Source organism: Marmota flaviventris, chromosome 17 (assembly GCF_047511675.1).
Source record: "Marmota flaviventris isolate mMarFla1 chromosome 17, mMarFla1.hap1, whole genome shotgun sequence".
NCBI lineage: Eukaryota > Metazoa > Chordata > Mammalia > Rodentia > Sciuridae > Marmota > Marmota flaviventris.
The window spans coordinates 55,852,434-55,873,299 of record NC_092514.1 but is presented as its reverse complement, the minus strand read 5'-3'; the positions used below and the strand labels follow the sequence as shown (position 1 = coordinate 55,873,299).

General features: G+C 36.9%; 1 protein-coding gene across 10 annotated transcripts in view; it reads right to left on the bottom strand.

The window, feature by feature from the left end:
• LOC114081689 (cyclin-dependent kinase 12) overlaps window positions 1–20,866 on the bottom strand; it is an 83,012-nt gene that overhangs the window by 43,973 nt on the left and 18,173 nt on the right. For all 10 annotated transcript variants that reach the window (XR_011705043.1, XR_011705042.1, XR_011705041.1 and 7 more), the window contains exons 3-6: window positions 17,813–17,989; window positions 15,878–16,017; window positions 11,955–12,125; window positions 6,719–6,908 (exon numbers count right to left, since the gene is read on the bottom strand). Coding sequence is in view for 6 of the 10 variants with exons in the window: in XM_071603521.1 (XP_071459622.1) it covers window positions 6,719–6,908; window positions 11,955–12,125; window positions 15,878–16,017; window positions 17,813–17,989 (678 nt within the window). In the remaining 4 variants the exon portion in view is untranslated. The remainder of the gene's footprint in view (window positions 1–6,718; window positions 6,909–11,954; window positions 12,126–15,877; window positions 16,018–17,812; window positions 17,990–20,866) is intronic.

Here is a 20,866-nt window from a genome sequence, read left to right as displayed (position 1 = left end):
TGCCTGACAGATGAGACAGAAAAATTAGATACAGAAAAAAGGTTATGCTAAGGAGGTACTCCCCACAAAGCATGGAAGTCTACATTAAATAAATGCTTTTCATTCCTAGTAGAGATTATGGACACCTTACCCAGTTGCCCCAAACATCATTACATCATTATATTTCTAAGTTCAATTTATAAGCAAATTCTGAGAAAAAAAAAATGAAGGAAGAGTTATATTAAGACAAAAAGGGAGGCTGGGCATGGTGGTTCGGTAATCCCAGGGATTTAGGAGGTTAAGGCAGGGAGATCACCAAGTTCAAAGCCAGTATTAGCAACATAGTGAGGCACTAAGCAACTTAGCAAGACCCTTTTTCAAAATTAAAAAGGACTGGGGATATAGCTCATCTCTGATATAGCATCTCTGAGTGTAATACCCAATACCAAAAAAAGGGAAAGAGGATTTCTCAAATTTCTTTTTTAATTAATTAATTTATTTTTTAGGTGTAGATGGACACAACACAATACCTTTTATTTTTATGTGGTGCTGAGGATCGAACCCAGGTCCCGCCCATGCTAGGTGAGCGCTCTACTGCTGAGCCACAATCCCAGCCCCTCAAATTTCTTGATATCCATACTCCCTTACTCTGAAAGTCTGAGATGATTCACAAATCAAGGCATACGGAAAGACTGAAAGTTAAAATGGCAACAGATATAAGTAATGGAAATTAGGCCAAACTTCAATCTCATCAGCCTCAAATATTTACTGCTTGGCCCACATGAGATACTAAATGTTTCTTGAATGAAATAATATCATAGAACATCCTGAGAGCACAATTACTATTGCTTTTTCTTCCAACTAAGCTAACAGAATGATATACAAAATAAGGAACTTTGACGACATAAAATAGAAAAGAAATGCCATGCTATTTATTATGTCATAAATCACAGGAAAAAGATACGTAACAAGATGCAAAGGAAATCCTTCTGCGACCATGGTTTTGGTTTTGTTTGTTTTTGAGGGAGATGTATTGGGAACTGAACCCAGGTGTGCTTTACCTCTGAGCTAAATCCCCATCTTTTGTGATCCTCCTGTTTCAGCCTCCCAAATTGCTGGGATTGTGGGGTATGCACCACAATGCCCAGTGAGACCCAGGTTTTAAACTGCCTTTGACAAGATCTTCAAGTACTAGATGCCTCCATTTCCTCCAAATTCAGCCCTATGTCACATTATTCTTTCTTACCTAACCAGCCTGGACCATAGATTAATTAGCCAAACTACTATCTTCACTGTGACCCTTTTATATATTTAAACCTTAAGTACTTAATTCTAGATCAACAATTTGCCTTTTCTAGAGAACTAAACAAAAGCTTAAGATATAAAAAGCATACAATTATCATTGGTAGCACTCCAAACTGTATATTTTCCTCTCTCAGTAAGGCTTGAATACTGTTGGTTTAGTCCTTTTACTTGATTTCAATCAATAACCTCTTCTATTTTGCTTGGCTGTCATTACAAACCTTTGGCATTCTCCTTAGTGCCTGAATTCATCTCCTATACTCTCACAGTAAATAATTCTTCATTGGAAAAAAAAGTCATTATAGCCAGGCATGGTGGTGTACATTTGTAAATCCCAGCATCTTGGGAGGCTGAGGAAGGAGGATTCCAAGTTCAAATACAGCCTCAGCAATTTAACAAGGCCCTAAGCAATTTAGTGAGACCCTGTCTCAAAATAAAAAGGGCTCAGGGAGATGTGATTCAATGGTTAAGTTCCCCTGGGTTCAATGCCTGCTACCAAAAAAAAAAAGGTCATCAGGGGGGAGGTGTGACTGCCTTAACATCCTCTTACAAATTTTCTTGCATCTATAATCTTATTTTCCTCTTTTTCTTTAATCGTTCTCTACTTGTAGCCTTAATTCTGTGTCCCCTAGAACTTTGCTCTTTTAAAATTATTTTATTTTTTTTTTGAGAGAGAATTTTTTTTTTAATATTTATTTTTTAGTTTTTGGCGGACACAACATCTTTGTTTGCATGTGGTGCTGAGGATCGAACCCAGGCCGCACGCATGCCAGGGGAGCGCGCTACCATTTGAGCCACATCTCCAGCCCTCTTTTAAAATTATTTTAGTTCTTTCCTGAATCTTCAACTTCTTCTTACTGATCTTCTTTACTATTAGCATTTAAATGTTCAATACTCTGCTATATGTTCAATAAATGCTAAATGTTCAATAAATGATAAAACAGATTCAGACATGCCTGTCACTTCCTTCCCATTAATTATGTTACACATTCTCTCACCCCATATCCTACACTAATTTCACCTCTGGCCTTTTAATTTGCAAACTCTCTTCTTAGGTCTTAATTTGTCAATATTATCTGACACCTAAGACCAGTCCTTTTTAAAATTTGACTATCTTCTATTGATGGTATTTATCCTTATCCTTCCTCTTTATTTCTCTTGGGTTCCACTTCTCATTTTTTTCTACACTAACTTCTAAATCTATATTGATAGTTTCAAGCTCCCACATGACCATATGCCTATTAGCTATCACAATCCTGAATACACAACAGATCCCAGAAGAGGTTCACTTTTCATCCTCACCTATCCTGCTCTTTCTTTTATATTATTTATAATGACTGGTAGTACCACCAATCATTTTTTTGAGGGTTTTTCAAAAATCTTTGAGTTATCTTACTTTCTCTTATTCCTTCCCCATCTTTTACTCACTCACCCAAGACTACTCTATCAAACACATTCTGTCCATACCTATAGGCAGGGCCTTGATTAGTTCAAGCACTGATCCTCTTTTTAATGTTTTTTTTTTTTGGTGGGGGGGGGGGGGCCGGCTGGATTAAACTTAGGGGCACTTTACCACTGAGCCAAATCCTCAGCCCTATTTTGTATTTTATTTAGAGACAGGGTCTCACAGAGTTGCTTAGCGCCTTGCTGCTATTAAGGCTGGCTTTGAACTCTTGATCCTCCTGTCTCAGCCCCCTGAGCTGCTGGGATTACAGGTATGCACCACCATGCCCATCTTATGGTGTTCTTAATAGTCCCCCTGCCTCTAATCTATGGCTACACAGTGATTATTCCCATTTTTTTAAAAAAAAGACTATCTCACCTCTATCTAAAACAATGTGAAGTTATTTATACTTGGGTAATAAAAATAAAATGAAGGGGCTGGGGTTGTGGCTCAGCAGTAGAGCGCTTGCCTAGCATGCCAGAGGCACTGGGTGCAATCCTCAGCACCACATAAATGTAAAATAAAGGTATTGTGTCCACCTAAAACTAAAAAAATTAATAAATAAATTAAATAAAATGAAGATCACGAGCCCAGCCCTAGTCTTCTCTTTTGTCAACTGATCTTTCTTTCCTGCCCTGCTGATAACCTCTCACTATTCTACCACCCCACGACCATTTCACCCAAGAAGCCTCAAAGTTGACAGAAGCCTTGAGTTAACAGAATTAAGTGAGCAAGGACAAATATCTGATAGATTTGCTAGTCTATGGGATCATACGTTCTGCTTAGCAACTTAAAGAGGCAGTTCAATTTAGCCTAGGACCTCCTAACTGTCTAGACTATGGGCCGTCAGGGACTGGGAAAGTTAAAAGCAGAACTGCAATTACTCCTTGCTCTAAGAAAGTCCCCATGAAGGAGTAAAGGGAACATAAGGAAAAAAAAAAAAAAAAAAAATATATATATATATATATATATATATATATATATATATATATATATATATATATATATATATATATATATATATATTATATATATATTTTTTTAGTTATCAGCGGATACAACATCTTTGTTTGTATGTGATGCTAAGGATCTAACCCGGGCCTCAACATGCCAGGCGAGCGTGCTACCGCTTGAGCCACATCCCCAGCCCAAGAAAATATATTAATAGAGTCCAAAGAGTTACAAATGATAGTCTTCATCAATTTTCTTTTTTTTTTTTTTAATACCAGGGACTGAACTCAGGGGCACTCAGCCACTGAGCCACATCCCCAGCCCTATTTTCTATTTTATTTAGATACAGGGTCTCATGGAGTTGCCAAGTGCCTTGCTTTTGCTGAGATTGGTTTTGAACTCAGGATCCTCCTGCCTTGACCTCCTGAGTTGCTGGAATTACAGGAACTTGTGTCACTGTGCTCGGCCATACCTAGCCCTTTTATTTTTATTTTGAAACAGGGTCTTGCTAAGTTGTTTAGGGCCTGGCTAAATTGCTAAGACTAGCCTTGAATTTGTGACCTCCTACTTCAGTCTCCCAAATTGGTGGGATTACAGGCATGTGTCACCATACCCAGTCATTATCAAGTTTTTCTTCTTTATTTTTTTAAATACATTAAAAAAAATTTTTTTTTTTAGTTATAGATGGACACAATACCTTTGTTTTTTATGTGGTGCTGAGGATGGAACCCAGGGCCTCACACACGCAAGGCAAGTGCTCTTACTACTGAGCCACAATCCCAGCCCCATTAAATTCATTTTTTAGTTGTAAATGGATATAATACCTTCATTTTTTAATTTTTATATGGTACTGAGGATCAAACCCAGTGCCTCACGTGTAATAGGCAAGCACTCTACCACTGAGCCACAACCCCAGCATCCATCATAAAATTCTTTTTTTTATTTAGTATTTTTTAGTTGCTGATGGACCTTTATTTATTTGTTTATTTATATGTGGTGCTGAGAATCAAACCCAGCACCTCACACATGCTAGGCGAGCACTCTACCACTGAGCCACAGCCTCAACCCCATCATAAAATTCTTTTTTTTTTCTTTTCTTTTTTTTAAGAGAGAGAGAGAGAGAATTTTTTAATATTTATTTTTCAGTTTTTGGCGGACACAACATCCTTGTTTGTATGTGGTGCTGAGGATCGAACCCGGGCCGCACGCATGCCAGGCGAGCGCGCTACCACTTGAGCCACATCCCCAGCCCCATAAAATTCTTGATGAACTACTTACTATGGATGTAGAGTCACCAACCTTCATCTTTGGGAATTGTGAGCCATAGAAATAGAAAGTAATAATTTTTTTTAAGGTGAGAGTCTTGCTTTGTTGTCCAGGCTGGCCTCAAAACTCCTGAGTAACTGGGATTACAGGTGTATGCCTCTGGTATTTAATTATAATTTAAAATAGTGCATTGGGCTGGGGATGTGGCTCAAGCGTAGCGTGCTCGCCTGGCATGCATGTGGCCTGGGTTCGATCCTCAGCACCACATACAAACAAAGATGTTGTGTCTGCCAAAAACTAAAAAATAAACATTAAAAAATTCTCTCTCACTCTCTCTTAAAAAAATAAAATAAAATAGTGCATTACTCATACAAAAAAAAAAAAAAAAGGAACCAACACACTTCAATGGTCCCCTGTCAACTACAATAAAGCTTCAGCTCCATAGAAGGTATATATAATCCTTAAATTGGCACCTAGTAACTTTCCAGCTTCATTTCCTCCTGTTAGGTGCTTCAATCTTCTTGCTCTAATTAATACTGACCTTTTAATAGTTTTCCAGACATACATACTGTTTTCATGTTTAACTGCTTTTGTGTATGCAATTTCTTTTGTCTAGAAATTTGATAGACCATTGTTATTATTTCTAATAAATTCCAATTCATTCCTCAAGGATGCACCTTTCGAGGTACTCCACAATTTAAGGGGGGGGGGGGGGGGAAATTGGCTTAATAAATGGCTCCTAAATGGAATATTTATTTATGTAGCTCCCCTACTAAACTCTAAGCTACATAGTGACTAACTATTCCATGAGACAAGAGAGTCTCCGTTTATCCTGCATGGCTGGTTATTATATTACACAAAAACAGGAAATGCTGGGAGCTAGGGATATTGCTGAGTGGTACAGAACTTGTCTAGCAAGTACAAGGCCCTGGGTTCTATCTCAGCATCACAAACAAACAAACAACAACAACAAAAAAAAAAGAGAGAGAGAGAAAATATGTCGTCGTCATTTTATATTTTTATCTAGGTAATATTTGTTGGCATTTAACAGAAAAATAAAATGCAAAGATGGATGCAAAAACCCAGCTGTCTAAAGAACCAAACACTGCCCTGATTTCAGTGGTACCAGACTTCTTGTTCATCCCTTAGCAGGTAGGGATATACTAAAGGATAGTGAGCATAACATATCTGATATATCATCATTACCAGTGTAGGCACATAATCAGAAAAGAAGAAAGCAGATGGTAAAATCTTCTGGAAAATTAACACTTGTTCATCACCAAAATCCTGACTGTTTACACTATTAAAACCTAGAAGAAGTAATGGCTAGAAAGGCCAATTACTAACTAAACCTCTGTTTACTCGAAAAGACAGTAACCCCTAAAGGCTTATGAACAGTTCAAGAAGCAGGCATGTTTTTCTCCACTCAACGAGGCAAATATCACTAAGAATCCAATGTATATTTGACTTTGCTTAGGGTCACATTATTTTCTAATTACAGCAAAGAGCTCTCTGAATATTCCTATAAGATCTGAGTGATTCCCTATAATGCGTATAAGAAAAATCTTTATAATCCTACTTCTGTTAATTCGTTATTACCAATAATGAGTCTGGTGGCTCTCTGATCAGAGTACCCCTATCATAAGTAGTTATTCCTAATGTAAAAACATCAAATGTATGTAAAAGGAAAAAAATTACATTACTAAATCTATTTATAAGTCCAATTAGCTAGCTGAGAAGGAGAGAATGCTTGACCTTATTTGGTTACTATGTTACCTGTTGTTCAGCAAAATGTTAGAACACTTAATATCCCGATGCAGGAAATTCTTTTTGTGACAGTAATCCAATCCTTCCATTAGTTGTTTCATGAATGACTTGATATGGTCCTCAGAAAAGTGCACCAAACCAGATTCTAGCAATCCCATTAAGTCATGGTCCATATACTCAAATACAAGGTAAAAGGCACCTACATAGGAAAAAAATAATAATAATAAAAATTTTGGAGTTGATCATGAGGCACTCTAAAATAACCCCTCCCTTATTTTTATAGATGAAGAAATTAAAAACTTAAATAATGTTCTTTCCAATAATAAATTAACAGAAGTACTGTAAGTACTATTTGAATTTGATTTTCTGATTCCACTTCTCTTTGTTTATTTAAATCTTTTTTTTTTTTAGAGAGAATTTTGTAATATTTATTTTCTAGTTTTCGGCGGACACAACATCTTTGTTTGTATGTGGTGCTGAGGATGGAACCCGGGCTGCACGCATGCCAGGCGAGCGCGCTACCGCTTGAGCCACATCCCCAACTCGTCTATACAAATCTTTAGAGGACAACTGTCATGATAAGATTATATTAAGAGGTCTCGTGTTGTGGCTCAATTATAGAGTGCTTGCCTAGAATGTGCAAGGCACTGGGTTCGATTCTCAACACCACATATAAGTAAAGGTCCATTAACAGTTAAAACAATATTTAAAAAAAAAAAAAGATTGTATTAAAAGACTTTATATGATCACTTAGGAAATTATAGACCTTGGGCCAAATTCTGTCTGTTGACTAATGTAAATAAAGTTTTGTTTATAATTTAACCCTACCCATTTATTATATATTGTCTAAGACTACTTTTGAAAAGGTCTTATAAATCAATGGATGTGTAACTAATGTGATTCTGCAATCAGTATATGGGGTAAAAATGGGAGTTCATAACCCACTTAAATCAAAGTGTGAAATATGATATCAAGAACTATGTAATGTTTTGAACAACCAACAATAAAAATTAAAAAAAAAAAGAAAAGGTCTTTACCTCCTTAGATAATAGGCAGCAACAGAGGCAGCCTAGTGTAGTTAGCAAAAATTATTAGTGAAAGTCAAAGTACGTAAGAATCAAAACATAGGTCGATCAAGTCAGATGCAGTGGGGCACACCTGAATCCTAGTGGCTCAGGAGGCTGAGGCAGGAGGATTGAGAGTTCAAAGCCAGCCTCAGCAATGGTGAAGTGCTAAGCAAGTCAGTGAGAGCCTGTCTCTAAATAAAATGCAAAATAGGGCTGGAGATGTGGCTCAGTGGCTGAGTGTCCCTGAGTTCAATCCCCTATACCAAAAAAAAAAAAAAAAAAGAAAAAAAGTCAATCACCTAATTCAACTTCCTAAATTCAGAAGATTTATTTAAATTAATTTATTATTATTATTATTATTTTATTTTTTTTGGTACTGGCAACTGAATCCCAGGGCACTTAAATCACTGAGCCACATTTCCAGCCTTTTTATTTTTATTTATTTTAGGTTGTAGATGTATTTTTTTAGTTGTAAATGGACACAATACCTTTATTTATTTATATGTGGTGCTGAAGATCAAACCCAGGGCCTCACATATACTAGGCAAGTGCTCTACCACTGAGCCACAACCCCAGCCCCCCAGCCCTATTTTTTTGTATATTGTTTAGAGACAGGGTCTCAATGAGTTGATTGATGCCTTAGGATCCTCCTGTCTCAGCCACCAGAGTCACTGGGATTACAGGCATGTGCAACCACGCCCTGCCCAACCATTTTATTTTTTGAAACAGGGTCTCATTAAGTTGCTTAGGGCCTCATATGAGTTGCTAAGGCTGGCTCTGAAGTTATCACCCTCCTGCTTCAGCTACCTAAACTGCTGGGATTATAGGCATGCACCACGGAGCCCAGCCAGAAATAGATTTTAAAAGGAGACATACATTAAGAGAAAATACTTAACGGGCTGAGGATATAGTTCAGTTGTTAGAGTGCTTGCCTCACATGCACAAGGCCCCAGGTTCAATCCCCAGCACCAATAACAAAACAAAAGGGAATACTATAAACAACTTGAAACCCACACTACCTTTTGGCAGGTACATCATAGAGGCAAATATTATAACAAAAGAAATATAAGAAATAGATAATGATCTACCCAGTCTAAAATTCTTTTTACTAAGAATGTAAAGGCATGGATTTTGTTTTATTTTTGTTTTTTCAGGAATAAACCAAGGGCCTTATGAATGCTACTAGAGAGCCAAGCACTCTACTACTGATCTACACAGCCAGCTGAAGGCAGGAACTCAGTCTGGGGGTAGGCTTTAAGGACCCCTTAAATATGTGAAACAGTATGAAACATTTTAAACTTTTTTTTTGAACGTAGGAGGTAGGCTAGGGGAACTTTACAAATGAACTACACCTCTATCCATTTATTTTTTATTTTGAGACAGTGATGAGGGCCTTGCTAAGTTGCTGAACCTGGCCTTGAACTAGTCACCCTCCTGCCTCAATCACCTGAATAGCCAGGACTAGAAGCATAATACATACACACACACACACATACACATATATATATATGCATATATATATATTAGAAGTGTTTAAAAATATTGGGCTGGGGTTGTGGCTCAGCAGTAGAGAGCTCACCTAGCATGTTCGAGAATATATATATATATATTCATTCATTTATTGGTACCAGGGATTAAACTCAGGGGCATTTGACCACTGAGCCACATCCTCAGCCCTATTTTGTATTTTATTTAGAGACAGGGTCTCACCGAGTTGTTTAGTGCCCCGCCATTGCTTAGGCTGGCTTTGAACTCACAATTCTCCTGCCTCAGTTTCCCAAGCCACTGGAATTGCAGGCTTAATATTTTTTTAATATTTATTTTTTAGTTGTACACAATACCTTTATTTTGTTTATATATTTTTATGTGGTGCTGAGGATCAAACCCAGAACCTCGCATGTACTAGATGAGCTCTCTACTGCTGAGCCATAACCCCAGCCCAATATTTTTAAACACTGCTAATTAAAGGCTCAAAAGGGACTAGTAAATTTGTTTTCATGCATCTTTATGCCATATTTAATGATACAGGAAACTGCTTTTGTTAGGTTATATAACATTAAATACACTTGGATCTCAGTTATGTTCAAATAAATATAATATGTATAATATAAAGTACTAGAAACAAATATACCAAAATGTTAATAATACAGTGGTTTTTTCTAAGAATGGTGCTGGTAGGATGGCGTGGGAAAAAAATGATTGCCGGGCTGGGGATGTGGCTCAAGCAGTATCGCGCTTGCCTGGCATGCGTGCGGCCCGGGTTCGATCCTCAGCACCACATACAAACAAAAATGTTGTGTTCGCCGAAAACTAAAAAGTAAATATTAAAATTCTCTCTCTCTCATCTCTCTCTTTTAAAAAAAAAAAAAAAAAAAAAAATTAAATTAAAAAAAAAAATGATTGCCATTTTGTTTTCTTACTGTTCCAAATTTTCAATATTTTTATAATCAGTTTTCCCATGTATCACATCCATTCATTCATTTTTATAATTTTTTTCAAAATGAATTTAGGTAGTTCATAGTAAATGATTTATTTAAACAGTAGAGAGTGCAGGCTGAGGTTATGGCTCAACGGTAGAGCACTTGCCTAGCATGTGTGAGGCCTGGGTTCAATCCTCAGCACCACATAAAAATAAATAAAATAAAGGTATTGTGTCCAACTACAACTAAAAAATAAATATTAAAAATAAATAAATAAATAAACAAACAAACAGTAAAGAGTGGTATGAATGAAAGTAAGCACCTCTCCAGAAACAACCAAGTAACATTTTCTATGCATTCTTACTGAAACTAGTTACATAATATTTGTATATTCCGAAAGTTTAAATATACACAGAATTATGCCTAGGATGGTTCCTCCCCTAGTGCCAATATCCTTAAGGCTCTGTTTATAGTCAAGCTTAACTTTTTATCTATTACCTTTCTAGTTTTATATACTTCAATCACCTTCTAACATTCAGAATGTATTCACAGATGCCATTTCTTCACTTGACTCTATTTTCAATTGCCCATCTCTAAATCTTCTTCAGATTTGTTGTACAAAAATAGGTTGGATGATGTAATGTATAAACTACTTCAAACATAAGTATGAAAACAATGAACAATTTTCTCAAACAGAGACAAAAGTTACAACTCCAATAATCAAACCATTATGTGATCTGATGAAAATATTTTTAGAAAACACCTGCACTGAGTAGAAAAAAGAGAATGGGAGAGGGAGGAGGGAAGAGAAGACAGTGAGGAAGGGGACCGAAATCAAATTCCATGCATGTATGATTTTGTCAAAATGAACACATGTACTATGTATAACTATAATGCTCTAAAACAAAAACAAAAATCTTGCTTTGAATTTCTAAACTGTATCAATGCAAAACTGTTATAAAAATATGGATGCATATAGACAATAACAAACAGTGATGATGTAACCATGAGAGTAATGGATAAATCTGGGTTCTGGATGGGTTTTTTTGGCAGTATTGGGTAAAAGGGGCATTCTACCACTGAACTACATCTCCAATCCTTTTATTGAGTCAAGGATTTGCTAAATTGCCCAGCCCCGCAAATTGCTAGGATTACAGGTGTGCGTATGAGTAACCCAGCCTAAATAATCTGGGTTTTAATGTCAATTACTATTTTAAACTTTGTAAAAACAAAAACAAAACCCCCACAAAATGTTATATCAAGCCCTGGGATTGAGCCCCAGAGCTACACATAAACAAACAAAAATCTGGATAAGTTTATCTGCTGGCTTTATAAGGTGTTATAGCACACCCTACATACCTAAATGCACATTTTAATATTGACAATGATGCTTAAAAAGTATACAGAGTGGGCTGGGGTTGTGGCTCAGTGGTACAGCGCTCGCCTCGCATGTGTGAGACCCTAGGTTCGATCCTCAGCACCACATAAAATTAAACAAGTGAAATAAAGGTGTTGTGTCCAACTACAACTAAAAAATAAAATAAAAAGTAAAAGAAGTATACAGAGTATATTGATGCAAAATGGACACTATAAAAAAATCAACACCATTTGGCACAATCTGCCAACATCTTAATTCTGGAATAGATTAAGGGAAAAAGCTAGACTTCAGCACAACCTGTTTAAAAATTCACATAGGAAAACAAGCTAAGAGAGGAAAATTTTTAAAAATCCTGTAGACACATGATTCATTGCCAGTACCTTTGTCCTTCTTGAAATCCAGTGCATCTTGTTTATCTGTAACAATTTCCTTCATGTTAACAACACTTCGGTGGATTAACTGACGAAGAATTTTGATCTCACGAATGGCTGTAATTGGGAATCCCTCTTTCTCATTGTCTAATCGCACCTTCTTCAGAGCTACTAGTTCTCCTGCCAAAACAAATTCAACATTTTTTAATATATATTTTTTAGTTGTAGGTAGATACAATACCTTTATTTTATTTTTATGTGGTGCTGAGGATTGAACCCAGTGCTTCACATGTGCTAGGTGAGCACTCTACCGCTTAGCCACAACTCCAGTCCAAATTTTACATTTTTTATCCACAATCATGAACCAGTATTATATGCCCTTGTTCTAAAAGACACTTAATACCTATTTTTATTTCCTTAAAAAAAAAAAACCCTGCCAGAGGCAGTGACACTTGCCTACAATACCAGTGATTGGGAGGCCAAGGCAAAAGTACTTCAAGTTCAAGGCCAAACTCAGCAAATTAGTGAGGCCCTCAGCAATCTAGAAAGACCCTAAAGAGTGGGAATGTAGCTCAGTGGTAGAGCTCCCCTGAATTAAAGCTCCAGCACCAAAAACAAAAACTTACATTTCCCATTCTTTCTTTTCTTTTTCGGTATTAGGGACTCAATTTACCCTAAGAATGCACCCTAACACTGAACTACATCCCATCCCCTATTTATCTATTTTTATTCATTCATTCATTGATTCATTCATTCATTGATTCATTCATTTATGCATGCTGGGGATTGAATCCAGGGTCTTCTGCATGCAAGGCAAGCACACTACCAACTGAGGTATATCCCCAGCCCCCACTATGTTCTTTATATTCTTTTCTTTACTTTTTTTGATAAGGAATTGAATCCAGAAGCACTTTGCCACTGAGCTACATCCCAGTCCTTTCTATTTTTCTTTTCCTTTTTTTGGTACTAAGGGTTAAACTCACATGCACATGACCACTGAGCCACATCCCCAGTCCTATTTTTTTATATTTGATTTAGAAACAGGGTCTCACTGAGTTACTTAGCATCTCACTTTTGCTAAGGCTGGCTATGAACTCTTGATTCTCCTGCCTCAGCCTCCCAAGGCACTGGAATTACAGGTGTGCACCACTGTTCTTAGTTTATATTTTTATTTTGAGACAGGGTCTCACTAAACTCCTAAGGGGCTCACTAAGTTGCGACTGTTGGCCTCAAACTTCCTGCCTCAATCGTCTATGGGAACTATGTTCCTTTCTTGTCAAATGTATTTTTTTTTAATTTGGATTTGTTATTTTCAAATTCAGTTAGGCCTAAAAGTTTGAATTATTAAAACATACCAATAATTAAATATTTCATTTTAAATTTCAAGAACTTCTCCCCTACAACCCTACAACTTTTATTTTCTTCCTTTTAAAATTTCCAGGGAGCAACCAGGCATGGTGGTATATACCTGTAATCCCAGCGATTTCGGAGGCTGAGGTAGGAAGATCGCAAGTTGAGGCCAGCCTCAGCAATTCAACAAGACCCAATCTCACAGTAAAAAATTAAAAGGATAGACTGGGGTTGTGGCTCAGTGGCAGAGTACTTGCCTAGCATGTGTGAGGCACTGGGTTCAATTCTCAGAACCATATAAATAAATGAAATAAAGGTCCATCAACGACTAATAAAATTTAAAAAAAAAAAGTCTATCAACAACAACAATATATATAGCTGGGCGCAGTGGCATATACCTATAATCCCAGCAGCTCAGAGGCTGATACAAGAGGATTGCGAGTTCAAAGCCAGCCTCAGCAATGGTGAGGCACTAAGCAATTCAGTGAAACTCTGTCTCTAAATAAATAACAAAACAGGGCTGGGGATGCAGCTCAATAGTTGAGTGCCCCTAAATTCAATACCTGTTACCAAAAAATTAAAATTAAATTAAAAAAAGGATTCTGGATATAGTTCAGTGGTAAACTTCTCTTAAGTTTAATTACCAGTCCTAAATAAATAAATAAATAAATTTATTTCCAGGAAGCTACAGAATGTTAGAATGAACCATAAAAAGAGGACTTTTTTTTTTTTTTTTTTTAAGTACTGGGGATTTAACTTGGGGCAGTCTACCAATGAGCCACATTCCCATCTCTCTTTTATTTTTTGAGACAGGGTCTTGCTAAGTTGCTTAGGACTGTAGCTGAGGTTGGCCTAAAACTTCAGATCCTCCTACTCAACATCGAGATTAAACTCAGGAGCACTTGTCCACTGAGAGACATCCCCAGCCCTATTTTGTATTTTATTTAGAGACAGGGTCTCACTGAGTTGGCAAGTGCCTTGACATTGCTGAGGCTGGCTTTGAATTCATGATACTCCTGTCTTAGCCTCCTGAGCCACTGGGATTACAGGTGTACAATACAGTGCCCGACTAAGAGAAATGTTTTAAAAGAATAATTATTGTGTGCTAGGTCTGGTGGCACAGGCCTATTATCCCAACGGCTTGGGAGGCTGAGGCAAAAAGACTGCGATTTCAAAGCCAGCCTAAGCAATGGTGAGGAATGAATGAAGCAACTCAGTGAGACCCTATCTCTAAATAAAATACAAAATAGGGCTTGGGATGTCACTCAGTGCCCGAGTTCAATCTCTAGTACCAAAAAAAAAAAAAGGGGGGGAAGGGGGGGGAACAAGGGAGAGAATTGAACAACAGCAGATGAGGTAGAGAGGGAAGATGGGAGGGGAGGGGAGGGGGGATAGTAGGGGATAGGAAAGGTAGCAGAATACAACAGTCACTAATATGCCATTTTGTAAAAATGTGAATGTGTAACCGATGTGATTCTGCAATTTGTATTTGGGGTAAAAATGGGAGTTCATAACCCACTTGAGTCAAATGTATGAAAGATGATATGTCATGAGCTTTGTAATGTTTTGAACAACCAATAAAAAAAAAAAAAAAAAAACATACCCAAACCACACACACACACACACACACACAAAAAAAAAAAGAATAATTATTGTACAGTTCTCTTTCTATGTCCATAGGTTCTACATATATAGATTCAACCAATTGTGGATTAAACCTATTGAAGGGAAATATTGTGCCTGTACTGATTATGTATAGATGTTACTCTTGATTTACATAACTTTGCCTTGAATTAGGTACTGTAAGTACTCTATGGATGATTTAAAGTATACAGAAGGATGTGAACAGGCATAAAAGCAAATACCATGCCATTTTACATAAGGGACTTGAGTATTTGCAGATTTTGATATGAAAGGTCCTGAAATGAGGGGCTGGGGTAGTGGCTCAGTGGTACAGTGCTCGCCAAGCATGCATGAGGCACTGGGTTCGATCCTCGACACCACATAAAATCAAACTAATGTATCCACTTAAAACTAAAGATAAATAAATATTAAAAAAGGAAAAAAAAAGTCCTGAAATGAATACCTCACCCCACCTTCTAGTACTGGGGATTAAACCCAGGGACTCCCACATGGTAGGCAAGTGCTCTGCCACTAATCTACATCTCTAGCTCCACTTTCCCTGCTTTTTCATAATTGTGACAGGGTCTTATTAAACTGCCCAGGCTGCCTTCAAATTGACAATCCTTCTGCCTCAGACTCTTGAGTAGCTGGGATTACAGGCATGCATCACAGAGCCTGGCTGCAGTTTTCTTTTGAAAAATGTTAGTCTATTTAATAACTTTTGGCAATCAAATTAAATTAAAAGACAAAATTTGTTTTTGATAATCCTCTTAAGACAATCAGATTTGGGGCTGGGGATATAGCTCAGTTGGTAGAATGCTTGCCTCACACACACAAGGCCCTGGGTTCAGTCCCCAGCACCACACACACACACACACACACACACACAAAAAAAAAAAAAAACAATTAGATTTGTTAAACTGTTAACCCAACATCAAAGCTTTTATGGCAATATTTACCTGTGTCTTTGTCCTTGGCTTTATATACTTGGCCATAGGTTCCCTCTCCAATAATCCCAATAATATCAAACTTGTCCACACATCGTTTCCCCCAGTCACTTTCTGTTTGTCGTCTTTCTCCATAACGAGGACAACAAATTCTAAAAATAAAAATAGTTAAAAATGTTATTTTTTCATGATGACTCCACTGGCTCCTGTATCGCCATTACCATCTTTGACAGAAAATCTTTAATAAAACATGATATTTTACACAATTAAATGTGTGTCTAACTCCTGTATTGTCTAAAATTTTTTATTGAAAAGGCAGAAGTCAAATGATATAAAATAGCTTAAAAAAATCTCTGACAATGAGAAAAAGAGTTAGGATTCTGGCTTCAGGAAGACTGGGGATCAAATAATAAGTTGGTTGCTCACTTTGTGATCTCTCTTCAATACTGGCTTCAGTTATAAAATGGGGAAAGAATCCCTATATCCTAGGCTTACTATGAAAATAAAATATAAAACTTTGGCAGTTAACACATGCTTAATATTTGGTAACGGGGGCTGGGGATGTGGCTCAAGCGGTAGCGCGCTCGCCTGGCATGCGGGTGGCCCGGGTTCGATACTCAGCACCACATACAAACAAAGATGTTGTGTCTGCCGAAAACTAAAAAAAAATAAATATTTAAAAATTCATAAAAAAATATTTGGTAACTATTTTTATTAACAGAGAGATGAAATCAATAAAAATAGACCCAGTTTACACTATCTTTACATTGTGACAATTTATATGCTTTTTGGGAAAAAAAATAATATTTCATTAATGTGTGCATGTTGGCACCCTGAATTAAAAGGGCTTTTTACTTCTTTAACACTGTTAGTATCATGAACTCAAAAGACACAATGAAGGGCTGGGGTTGGAGCTCAGCGGTAGAACACTTGCCTAGCATGTGCGAGGTCCTGGTTCAAATCTCCAGTATCACATAAATATAAATAAATAAAATAAAGGTATTGTGCCCAAATACAACTAAAAGGAAAATTTTAAAAAAAAGACAATGAGATCACTCAATATGGATTTGGGAATTTATTACTTTTCTAAAAACCTAGCCAGGTTATCTGTGGGACCAGATAAAAGGGTTTTCCTAAAGAGTGTTTTGACTGTAAAAATATACTTCAGAAGCTGGGCTTGGTGGCACATACCTATAATCCCAGCAGCTTGGGAGGCTGAGGTAGGAGGATCATGAGTTCAAAGCCACCCTCAGAGGGCTGGAGTTATGGCTCAGTGGTAGAGTGATGGCCTAATATTCGTAAAGCACTGGGTTCAGTCCTCAGCACCACACAAAATAAATAAAATAAAGGTATTTTGTCTGTCTACAATTAAAAAAAAAAAAAAATCTAGCCTCAACAACAGCAAGGAACTAACCAACTCAGTGAGATCCTGTCAATAAATAAAATACAAAATAGGGCTGGGGATGTGGCTAAGTGCCCCCAAGTTCAACCCCCAGGACCAAAAAATTTAAAAAATACACAAACACACACACATACACACGCATACACACACATTAAGACCAGACATGACTGTCTTTTATTTATTTATTTGAGGGGGGCAGGTACTGGGGATGGAACACATGTGTTCAATCCTTACCATCAGGGTGCCAACATGCACACACTGGATGCTTTACCAGAGAACTAATCTCCAGTCCATTTTATTTTTTCTTTTGAGACAGGGTCTTCCTAAAATTGCTGAGGGCCTTGCTAAGTTGCTGAAATTGGCATCAAACTTGCAATTCTCCTGCCTCAGAATCCCAAGTTCCTGGGATTACAGGCATAAGCCCCTGGACTTGCTGAGAGCAAACTTCTATGACCTTACTGATATGTGTTGTGGAAAAACACTTAAGACTTAGGTACAAAAGTAAGCAAGACAACTATTAAAGACAGACTCCCCCAAAAACTCACTTTGGTCTCTTTTTGTATGGTTGCTGAGGTGGTGTAATTGCCTTTGGCTCTGGAGAGTCTGGGGGAGATGGATCCCCACCAGGGAGCTCAGGAGGGAGAGGGAGGTCGGTGAGTAAGTGACGTGTCCTCTGTTCCTTCTCTTTCTTTACAGGTTTTGAAGGAAGAATTTCTTTTGGGCTAAATAATAGAGGGGAAGAAAAATTGCCAATTACTTAAGATATATGTAAATAAAACTTCACAAAGAAGGTAATAATGCCTAGCTATTAAAATATTTCAACGATTTTACTTTTAAGGAAAAAAATCTGTAATGTAACACAAGGAATTAGTTTATCACAGCTAAGCAAATTGGAATTTTGCAAAAAGAGACATCTACAGCATACTAAAGAAACAATAAAAAATTTGATATTATTTACACTTTCTTTATAAATTCTTTCCTCAATATCTTTAGATTTTTATGAAGATGTAATAAAATGCAAGAATTAATCTCTGAATTCACAATGTATCACTGCAACTCATAGAATTTACCAAACCTACTCTATACTTTAATCAACAAAGAATAAAAAAAAAAATGACTGAAAACTCAATAACTTAAAAACTACTTTATTATTAAAAATATAGAAGGAACTTGGAAAAAAGTTACAGTGTTTTATAAGAAATATAACTAAGTTAGGGGGCTGGGGTTGTAACTCAGCAGTAGAGTACTCGCCTAGCATGCATGAGGCACTGGGTTCAATCCTCAGTACCACATAACAATAAATAAAATAAAGGTATTGTGTCAATCTACAACTAAAATAATGGTAACAACAACAACAAAGAAATATAACTTCGTTGGAAATCAAAACTAGTGGAAAATATACTGAATTATTCTATTTGGAAAAAGAATGCAGCAACCATCTCCGACCAGATAAAATAAACAAATAATTCTAAAAATGAGAAAAAGAATCCAAGCAATTATTTCAGAATCATTTAAGCAACTGGTGATTAACATGATAGCCACACAAAATTATAACAGTAAATGGGAAGGAAAAAAAAAAAAGATTTCTTTCCTGGAATAAATAGAAGAGTCCGTTTTGGACCCAATTTTTTAAACCATCTATTTTTTGGTGGTGGGGGGGCACTGGGGATGAAATCAGGGGCACTCAACTTCTTTTTTTTTTTTTTTTAATATCTATTTTTTAGTTTTCGGCGGACACAACATCTTTGTTTGTATGTGGTGCTGAGGATCGAACCCGGGCCGCACGCATGCCAGGCGAGCGCGCTACCACATGAGCCACATCCCCAGCCCAGGGGCACTCAACTTCTGACCCACATCCCCAGCCCTATTTTGTATTTATTTATTTATTTAATTAATATTTATTTTTTAGTCGTAGTCGGACACAATACCTTTATTTTATTGATTTATATGTGGTGCTGAGAATCGATCCCTCCCATTAGCTAGGCAAGCACTCTACCGCTGAGCCACAACCCCAACCCCCCTATTTTGTATTTATTTAGCCAGCTTTTACTGAGGCTGGCTTTGAATTTACAATCCTCCTGCCTCTGCCTCCCAAGTCACTGGGTAAACTATCTAAATTTATTTATTTATAAGATTAATTTTGTGCCATGCACACCCTCAGCACAGACATCTACAGTGCAGTACACTAATTCATGCCTACAAATAAACTAGGCTACTTATCAATTCTTTTCTATTCCTTAAAATTATCAGAAAGTTGAAAAGAATTTGATAATCTTAACTCCTCCAAGATCCTCTATTTTTCTGATCATGAATACTTTCTGAAATCATAAAAAAACCAGGCATATCCCCTGCAATGTCTTTTTTCTTTAATTTTCTATGCTGAGACAGGGTTTTGCTAAGTTGCTGCAGTTGGCCTCTAACTTGTTATTCTTCTGTCTCAGCCTCCTATATCACTGGGATTATAGGCATGTGCCACTGCATCTGGCCCTCATAAAAAATTATTATAAAACATCTTGCTGCTCTTTGTGTGTGAAATTCTCTTTCCCATGAAAGAATATTATTTATTTAAAATACAAGAACACAATTTCAAGAGCTATTAATTCTTACTAATTTCTATCATTTTAATCCCTTGTAAACAGAGCAATAGAATGTATATTAGTTTGTATCACACATCAACTAGAAGTAGGTAGTTAATGGAGTACAGAATAATCATCTGAAACATTATGAATTTCTAGTAGAGATGAACACACATCACAATCTACACTCACATTTTTCTACCATGGTAAAAAAGCCCATTACCAGAAAAGTCTTCAGTAAGGTATACAATATAGATTTTTTATTTTTTTATATTGGTGATTGAATCCAGGGGAACTTTACTACTGAGCTTCATCCTCAATCCTTTTTTATTTTATGACAGAGTCTCACTAAGTTACTGAGAGTCTAAGTTACCCAGGCTGTCCTTGAACTTGCAATCCTCCTGTCTCAGCCTCCAAAGTTGCTAAGATTACAGGTATGCACCAGTGTGCCTGCTATTGCAATACAGATATTTAAAATTTCTTCTCATTTAGCCAGGCATGGTAGCATAGGCCTATAATTCCAGCCACTTAACAGGATGAGGCAGGAGGATTACAGATTTGAAGCCAGCCTCAGCAATGCAAGCTAGTGAGACCCTGTCTCAAAAATAAAATGGGCTGGGATGTGGATCAGTGATTAAGTGCCCCTGGGTTCTATCCTTGGTACCAAAAAAAATAAGTAAAGAGATTTAAAATTTCTTCTTCTATAGCTAATATATTCAGGGAAGGAAAATTCATAATTTCTCAATTATTATTAGGTATTATTTTTCATTCTTTATTTTAATAATCATTCTTTTTTTGGGGGGGTACAAAGGATTGAACCCAGGCACATTTAACCACTTAGGTACATCTCTACCCCCTTTTTATACATTATTTTGAGACAGGGGGTCTTTCTAAATTGTTAAGGCTAGCTCTGAACTTGTGATCTTCCTGCCTCAGTCCCCCAAAATGCTGAAATTACAGGCATGTGCCACCATACCCAGCATAAGAAATTCTTTTTTGTGGTCCCAGGGCCTTGTGCATTGT